Source organism: Mesoplodon densirostris, chromosome 19, assembly GCF_025265405.1.
Source record: "Mesoplodon densirostris isolate mMesDen1 chromosome 19, mMesDen1 primary haplotype, whole genome shotgun sequence".
In the NCBI taxonomy this organism is placed as follows: domain Eukaryota; kingdom Metazoa; phylum Chordata; class Mammalia; order Artiodactyla; family Ziphiidae; genus Mesoplodon; species Mesoplodon densirostris.
Genome location: NC_082679.1, coordinates 16198370 through 16207084, shown reverse-complemented (window position 1 = coordinate 16207084; position 8715 = coordinate 16198370). Strand labels below are relative to the sequence as shown.

The 8715-nt window shown below is 54.3% G+C and overlaps 1 protein-coding gene across 2 annotated transcripts; it reads left to right on the top strand.

Moving 5' to 3' along the window:
- Positions 1-6102: 6102 nt before the first annotated feature.
- ZBTB32 (zinc finger and BTB domain containing 32) lies at positions 6103-8253 on the top strand. Of its 2 annotated transcripts, none has more exons than XM_060084892.1 (5): positions 6103-6989; positions 7247-7320; positions 7438-7506; positions 7622-7786; positions 7973-8253. In XM_060084892.1, the coding sequence occupies exons 1-5, from the start codon at positions 6103-6105 to the stop codon at positions 8251-8253; spliced, it is 1476 nt and encodes a 491-aa protein (XP_059940875.1). The 2 variants fall into 2 exon arrangements, with proteins under 2 accessions (XP_059940875.1, XP_059940874.1); XM_060084891.1 differs by having other exon boundaries at positions 7184-7320.
- Positions 8254-8715: the final 462 nt, after the last annotated feature.

Below are 8715 nucleotides of genomic sequence, written 5' to 3'. Positions count from 1 at the left end.
CAGGTGAAGGCGGTTCAGGCCCCAGTCACTTCATAAAGAGGGTGGGACAGAGCAATCTCTGCAGCCAGAAAGCATTGAGGACCGGCTGGTGAATGAGATCTCAGCTTTAGAGACCTGAAGCCCAAGTCCGCGGACCAATCAGATTTAAGGCCCTGTCCCTCCACAGCGCCAGCCAGGTGGGCGCGAGCTCGGCTCCGCAGCCAATCAGCGAAGGTCGCGAGGCAGAGTTGGGGACCCGGGGGCGGGGAGGGGGAGGGGCGGGGGTAGTGAGGAGTGGAGCTGTCCTAGGTGCCTCCCAGGCTGTTGAGATCCCTCAGCTGGCGGGAGCCAAGAAAGAGGGTGTGGCCAGCACTGCGGCCAATCAGCGTCTGCCTCGGGATCCAGGGCGACCAGCGAGCTGTGCACGCGGCCCGGCCTCGAGCTGCGAGCCTCGCGCCGCTCCACTTTCTAACAGCCACTCGGGTTTGTGCCGCCCTGAGTGTATGTGAGGCGGAATGAGGAGAGGAACAGGACCTGAGTCGGTGAGTGCCATGGATTTTCTTTCTTTTGTTCGGGCTTGGGCCTGGCCCAGGCAAAGCTGAGGTATGGGGGCTTGAGTGGTCGCCCTGAGGATGAGGATCGGGAAGTGGGGGTGAGGGCGTTAGGCTTTGGGGACTCCCTCTGCCCTGGAGAGGCTGGAAATGGGGCCTCCTGGGCACCGTTGGGCCCGGCTGGGCAGAGACCAGGCCGGCATGTCCCTGGTCCCTGAGACAGCCTGATTTGGAAGTGTGTTGTGGGGCAGGTGGAGGCACTTGGAGCTCTGTGTGGGGTCATTGGCCATGAGGTATGGCCTCTGAACTATGCGAGGTTGTCCGGGGTCTCTGGACTGAGACTGGATCTGGTGACTGGAGAGGTCTGTGACTCTCCAGAGGTTCTTGGGAGTCTTTGGCCAAGAAATGAAACTTGTGAGAACTTGAGAGGTTTTCTGGAGTCTTTGGATCCAGCCTGGGCTGAGAGTGAGTGTTGATGAAGTCGAAAGCCCAATGGGAAGTTGTCAAGAGTCATTGCATCCTGGCTGTGATGGGAACATGTGGCTGCAAGACTTTAGGGGGACTCTGGCTTCCGTGTAAGATTTTCCAGGACTGGGTCCAGGTTGGACAACGTGGCCAGGAGGTTAGGGCCATGGTCTTCTGGAGGTTCCAGGGTGGGGAGTGTGTCTCTGAATCCCAGCAGGTTGTTTGCCCTCCATGAAGTATTATTGTTTTGTGTTGGCTTTAGATAGAACCAGGATTGAGTCGTGTCTGGGGCCTTTTAGTCCCTGTTCCCATTCTTCTGCAAACTGTTTCTGGTCATTCCCAGAAGACATCAGGCTCTAAGCATGGGGCAGCTGCTTGGGGAAGATGGACGTTGTACTGGAGCATAGGAGGTGTGTGAGATATCCTGCTCTTTAGGAAATCACCCAGGTTGTCTTTTCTGAAGATCTTTTTATACTTATGAGGCAGGATGTTGATATCTAATTTCACTCCGCTGTTCAAGGTCTACCTGGTACTAAAGCTTTCAGGGTACTTTCATGTACACCCAGAGTTCTTAAACCAAGGGTGGAGGTGCAAGGGGGGGAGTCTATGAGTGGATTACAGGGTCTATGAGCTCCTGGAAATAATCCAAAAAACTGTATGTGTGTTGGCGGGGGGGGGGGTGATAAAAGCAGCCACAAGGATGAGGAGTGAAGCCTGTCCAAGGGTGTTTCAGAGCAGTCTGTGACTCTTGTCATTCATATGCAAAATGGTATGAGAATCTACAATTTTCTGATGTAAAGAGTTGATTCCACGACTTACAATTTTAAAAAGCATAGTGACCCCCTGAGAGGTTAAGAACCACTAAAATAAAGCAGGCTCCCATATTATTTATGGGGCTTAGGCAAGACTAGAAATGGAGATTTCCCCTCTTATCCCCACATCTGGTGTTGGCACATACTTCAAGGTGTCTCACATACTAGCCTGCATGTCCAAGTTCAGTCTACGTGCCCCTGCCACCCAATCAGGGCCACACAATTACATCAATCACGTAGCCCACTCGGAAGAGTATAGACCTGGGGCTGAGGCCAATGTAAACCCAGGAAGTGGGCGATTTGGGCCAGGAGGTCCAGAGTTCTGAGTTCCCAGAGCATGGTCTAGAATTGGGGGGCACAGTTTCCAGGGGGGTACTTCCTAGATACCCTTGGACTCCTCAGCCCATGGGGAGGGACACAACTAGAGGTCAGAGTGGGGCCCTCTGTCTGGATTTGAGGCAATATGGATATTCAATACTGGTCTTGATGATAGTCCCTATGAGGAAGTTGAGGGTGTCAGAAGAGTTAACCCCATGTTAGTGCTGAAGAAAAAGGCAGTCCACTGTGAGGATGCAGTGGAACCTAAGTTGTTTTTACTTCTCATCTGGTTCTTTTGCCACTTAATCCACAAAAGGTGTGCTATGATAGGGTCTCTATGACCTAGATTCAGCTCACCTGCCTATTACTATATCCAGATCTTGGGCTATGTAGAACACAGATTTAAGGGAAGAAAGAAACTCATTCATTCTGTGGTGTCTCTCCTCTGGTATGTGTTGGATGTACTTAATTAAAAAGAGTGAACAGGGCTTCCCTGGTGGCGCAGTGGTTGAGAGTCCGCCTGCTGATGCAGGGGACGCGGGTTCGTGCCCCGGTCTGGGAAGATCCCACATGCTGCGGAGCGGCTGGGCCCGTGAGCCATGGCCGCTGAGCCTGTGTGTCGGGAGCCTGTGCTCCGCAACGGGAGAGGCCACAACAGTGAGAGGCCCGCGTACTGCAAAAAAAAAAAAAAAAAAAGAGTGAACATTTGAAGATTTATGTAAGGTTTGGATAATTGGTTTTAATCTATATAAAATGCTGCGGGGAGTTTAACCACCTTAATTTGCCGAAAGCGATGTGTGTCTCTAAAGGGATATCCTTAGATGGGGGTAGACACCAAGTGGGAGGAAGGATGGGGTTTCCCAATCTTGGGGGCTTTTGTTCACTGAAGGGGGAGTCCCCTTGCCCCTTGCCCTCACTTTTAGGTTTCCTGAAAGCCCGTTGGCACTCCCTGTCAACTGCATAAGAGGACGCTGCCCTTTGAGCACAGCCTCCAACTCTTTTGAACATCAGTGGGCAACCACCAGTGGGGGAGCCGAGTCATGGGCACATGATGTAGGCCTGGGAGGTGAGGGGACCCTACTCCACTGGGTGATGATGTAATCTTCCAGACCCCTATACCTACACTTGGGGTTTCTCCTTCATGGCTTTCCCCACTTATTCCATATCCTCAGGGAGTATTTCTGTATTGGAGGAAGGATGTTTCCCTCTGCATACCTACATGTCAGGGATTGGCGCATTTCTGTGTCCAAGTCAAGTGTCTTTTATATGGGTATCTAATGAGTCCCTGGGTGTGGTGGTGTGAGGAGTTAGAAAGCTCAGAAATGGAAAATATTTAACGACCAGAGTAGCAAATGAATACAGCTTGCCCATTTGCATTTTCCCTTTCACTCTGACTCATCTTCCCCTCTCCCCACACTATTATTGCCCCTCCACTAGCCCCACCCATTGGCACACCCTGTCTGATCTAGGAGGGATTAACATCCGTTTGCACCCAAGCTAGAATGAGAGGTAGAGGGAAGGCATGTTAGGTCTGGAGAGAGAGTAGAAGGATGGTCTGAACATTTGGGGGTCCTGGAGCCAAAAGGTGAAACAGGAGTTTTAGAGACATAATATTTGAGTCTAGGAGGGGACCAGAATCTAAGAGAGAAGCCCAGGGGGAACCAGACTGTGTCTTGTCACCAGAGCAGCCTACCAGTGCCTGATTCGTTAACCCTCCAGTTATTTATTAGGCACATATCATAAGCGATTTAGCAGCACTTGTTCTGTGAATGAAAATTCTGCCAAAGGACGAGGAATAATGAAATAATAAGAAACAGAGAAAGAAATTTGAGTCTCTCAGACCTCATCTTTTCCCCAGGTTAAGGAGTGCTAAAGTGTGAAAAGAGGGGAAATCTCTGAGGACCTTCACCCCCTGGGCAGGAAGTCAAAGAAACCTCGGAGTCCTGATTTCAGAGAAATGTCATTTGTCATCAACCCAAGAAAAGGAGTTTTTCTCTTCGAAGACCACCACAGGCCCTTCCTGGGGTTGCCCCCATCAAAGCCTGATGGGAGGATCTGAGTCACTCACACACTCAGTCCCCAGTGATGGCCCAGATGACAGGGGTCATTCCCACAGAGCAGTTGAGGCTTCCTAGTACCAAGTCAGAGAGAGGGAGGAGGAGGCATGCTTTTGGCCCTCCTTCACTCTCTCCTTAGAATGCAGATGTTTCAGTCCTTTTTACTTTTGAGGTAGAGCGAGCTTCCAGCTGCTAGAGATCTACTGACACCTCCAAGAAACAGAACTAATACTATTTGAATGATGCTAGGTACCGAGAAACCACTTCCACATACATCATGTCATTTCACCTTCACCCCACCTCCAAATGAGGTAAGCAGAGGTTATCCCTATTTCATGGATGAGTTAACTGAGGCTCAGAGAGGTGACTTGCCCAAGGTGACTCAACTAGTAAATGTCAGAGATGAGACTCAAACGCAGGTCTGATTATCCCAAAGTTCTTATTGCTTTAGATACACTTCTTTGACTCTAGGAGTTCACAAATGAAATAAGAAGACAGGAGGTTAGGAGGCAGAATGCCAGGGCTCTGGAGGGGAGGAGTGGTCTCTCCTGGAGGAGTGAAGCACAGCCAGGGGTATAAAACCACACCCCTTGGGGGACTGTGGCAGACTGATACTTGGGACACCCAATGGACGACTGTGAGGGCAGGGGCGGGGCTAGCTCCAGGGTGGGGGTGCCCAGGAGCCCCAAGAGCAGTTCAGAGCATGCGGTGTCCAGGAGGAAGCTACAACCGGTGAGTGGCTGCTTCTCCCCAGCTGAGACTTTCCTCCCACTACACCCCTTTCTGTCCACTTCCTGCCAGCCCGTAGCCCTCTCCGTGAAGTGTCCAACTAGTAATCCTCCCTCCTATGGGGTCCACACTCATGGTGAGCCCACACCTAGGAATATGCCTGCTGGGCACTGCGACACTTAGGTGCGTCTCTTCCCAGTTTTCTTAAAAGCCAATGTGGTGGTTTTGATGTGTGATAAATTTCTGCCTTGTTCGGTTCTGTCTTTCTGTTCTTCACTTTTGGCTTATGAAAAACAAAATTGAACCGTCTCCTTATCCTAATCTTGAGAGGAAATAGCCTCTCCCTCTATAGTTCCCATTTCCCTTTCTCTGGCTTCCTCAAGGGTCAAAGCCTTCTCCAAAGTCTCTCCATCTTCAGATGAGGAGCCTTCTCTCCTGTGGCTTCTGACCTGCTCTCTTATCTCACTGCATGGGAGTCTTTGGTCTCTTCTAGTTCCTTCTCTGAGGATGGGTTCTAGAAGTTTCGTCCTCAGGGAGATGATTGACTGATGCCTTAGAGCCTGCCCTCCTGCAGTTACGACCCCTCTCTTGCTGCCCTTTCTTCCTCTCGGGACCCTCAGCTCCACATGATGGGCTTGCAGGGGGAGGACACACTAGCTTTCTAAATTCACCCATGAAGCTGTGTCTTGCTCCATCCCTAACTTCCAGGGCTGACTGGGTTTTGTGGTGATCTTCTTGTCTGGAATGAGGAGAGCCTGACCTACTCACAGGTCTTTCCCTGCAGAGGAGCTTGGAGAAGCAGAAGTATCAGTGTTTGCTACCCTTTAAGTCAGATGTTGCCAACTGGCAGGACCCATCTATACTTGTCTTAAATCCACTGCTTGAGATAATTCTTAACTGGCTGGTCCTTGCTCTTTAAGTCCTGAATTTGGTCTAATTTCCATTCTCCCACCACCCCGCCCCCACCCCTGGCCCCTGCTATGATTCTGGATAAGCTCAGGTCCTCTCTCGGGTCAGTTTATCTGCTCCATTCAGGACAGAGAGCTCTGATTCAGAACCAGCAACTCACTCTTTCTCCCCTCACCTCCACAGGCTTGAGAATATGCTGCTCCTGCCTCCCCTTTTCACCATGGACCCCACACTGTGGCCCTTCTCTCAGAACCTCTGAGATTGGTACCCAGGCAAGGCACAATGCCCACGTCCCCAACAAGACTGCCTAGTCCCTATGGCTCTGATCGGCTGGTACGGCTAGCAGCCAGGCTCCGGCCAGCACTATGTGATACCCTGATCACAGTGGGGAGCCAGGAGTTCCCTGCCCACAGCCTGGTGCTGGCAGGTGTGAGCCAGCAACTGGGTCGCAGGGGTCGCTGGGCTCTGGTGAAAGGCATCAGCCCTTCCACCTTTGCCCAACTTCTGCACTTTGTTTATGGGGAGAGCCTAGAGCTGCAACCTGGGGAACTGGGGCCCCTTGAGGAGGCAGCCAGAGCGTTAGGGGTGCAGTCCCTGGAAGAGGCATGCATGAGGGCTCGAAGAGATACGCCCAGAGAAGAGCTGGGTCCAGGGCTGAAGGAACAACAGGAGGAGCCAGAGAAACCCACAAGGGATTCTATGAGAGGAGTGGGGGGCTTTGGAGAGAAGCAGAGACCACAGAAGTTTGTTAGAGCTGGTGGGAAAGAACAGGAGACGTTGCACAGGCACAGGCCACCAAGAGAGAGCCCTGAGGTGGCAGAGGCAACTCTGGAGGAGCAAGGGGGGCAGATGAGACCAGAGGAGAAACTCAACCAATCGCCTGTTGGCCGCGGAGGGGTGGATGGGGAGCCAGAAGTGATCGTGTGGGTGAGAACCAGTCCAGGGGGCTCTGAGCAAAGTCTGCGGGAGTTCCCTGGCCCCCTTCCCCCACCAGGTTCCCTGCAAACCAGCATCACCCCTAGGCCCTGGTGGGCTGAGGCCCCTTGGTTGGGGGAGGGCCAGCCTGCCCTGTGGAGCATTGTGCTGTTGCCGCCCAGATACGGCACCCCCTCCTCCCATAGCACCCCCATGACTGCAGCCCGGCAGGAGGTCTGGCCTCGGGACCAGAGGTGAGTGGAAGGGCCTATGGAAGACCTCTGGCTGGGAGGGAGTGGCTCAGCAGAGGCAGCAGTGAAGGGCGGAAGGGCACCACATTTCTCATCTCGACTATACATTTCCTGAGCTGGGGAAAAGGACAAGAAGCTCCCACCACAGGGAAAGCCAAAGCCCAGCACCTGAGGACTCATGACACCTCCCTCTCCAGAAAGGAACTGGCCAGGATCCCAGGTGTAGCCAAAGCTGTAACTCTTCCCCATCCCACTCCCAGGATCCCACTGTCCCTGAACCTGCACAAAGGCCTCTGGAGCCAGAGCCAGTTGGCCTCCTGCAGCCCCACCCCAGGTAAGCCCCTCCCTTGCCCTGCATGCACCCTGTAACGTGTTCTCTCAGCTGGGGCTGAGGCTGGGGCTCCAGGAGTCCAGCCTGAGCAGAGCCCCTACTTCACTCTGCCCCCTTCAGGTTCCCTCCCCCAGGGCCCCACACAGCTCAGCCCTGGGGAGATTGAAGAGTCTGATCAGAGGCACACAGGTGAGTAGGGTGAGGGCACTTTTGCCTCAGCCCCACTGTAGCCCCTGATGTCTTCCCTGAGTGATCCGGCTCTGGGATTCCCAGCCCTGCCCTCCTTTGCCTTTTGTCCCCACAGGTGAACTTGCAACCTGTGTGGGTCATGTGGGCACAGCAAGCCACCCCTCTCACCAACACCCTCCCCCACCCCCTCCTGCTCGGTCTCGGCCCTATTCTTGTTCTGTCTGTGGAAAGAGGTTTTCACTCAAACATCAGATGGAGACGCACTACCGTGTCCACACAGGTATGGGCGCCCTGCCCTGTGTGAACTGTCTACCTCCTTCCAAACTCCAGTGGGCCCGCTCCTAAGTCCCTCTCTGAGTGTCTGGCTCCCCCGCAACGACCTTGCCCAGTTGCCCCAATCTACCCCTAGGCCAGCCTTCGCTCCTTTCTTCTTTCCTTCATGGGTCTTCCCCTCCACTTGCCCTAGGAGAGAAGCCCTTCTCCTGTAGCCTCTGTCCCCAGCGCTCCCGGGACTTCTCAGCCATGACCAAGCACCTGCGGACGCACGGGGCCGCACCCTACCGCTGCCCTCTGTGCCAGGCCGGCTGCCCCAGCCTGGCCTCCATGCAGACGCACATGCGCGGCCACTCGCCCAGCCAGCTCCCGCCGGGGTGGACCATTCGCTCCACCTTCCTCTACTCCTCCTCCTCCTCGAGGCCATCTCGGGCATCGACCTCTCCCTGTAGGCCCCCTTCCTCAACCACCTGACAGGGTGTCAGTAGCTTCTTTGGCTTCAGCCAAGCGTACAGAACGAAAGATGGGCCGGCGGGCCTGCTAGGCTCCTGACCTCGCACCGCGGCTACGGCAGCCTAACAAACTCTGCTCCAAGAAGCGTCGCAGGAAGGGCGCCAAGAGCCACAGAAACCTGGGCCAGCGAGCCCGTGTGGGGTGAGGGCAGTGAAGTGTGCACGAGTGAAGGTTAACTGTGCGGGACTGGCGGTTCATCACCAAAATAAAGAGTTTCCTGTGCCCTCCTCTCGGAACCAGAAAGCCGAGTCCGGACTTTAGCCTGCGGGCGGGGGACAGCCTTGCCCCTAGTCCTGTAGCGGCCCCTGGTGGTTCAGCGCGGCGGCCACCTCCTCCGTCTCCCGGGGCTCCCTCTCCTCCCCCGGAGGCAGCGGGCCGCGAGGACTCGGCGTCCAGGCCGACTTAGCAGCAAGCCCTGTGGGG

Bases quoted from the DNA above. Each gene is read 5' to 3' on its own strand.
- ZBTB32 (XM_060084891.1), top strand. From the start codon at position 6,103: ATGCCCACGTCCCCAACAAGACTGCCTAGTCCCTATGGCTCTGATCGG. The intron at 6,990-7,183 runs GTGAGTGGAAGG...CTCCCTCTCCAG, and splicing joins GTCTGGCCTCGGGACCAGAG to AAAGGAACTGGCCAGGATCC. The intron at 7,507-7,621 runs GTGAGTAGGGTG...TTGTCCCCACAG, and splicing joins GTCTGATCAGAGGCACACAG to GTGAACTTGCAACCTGTGTG.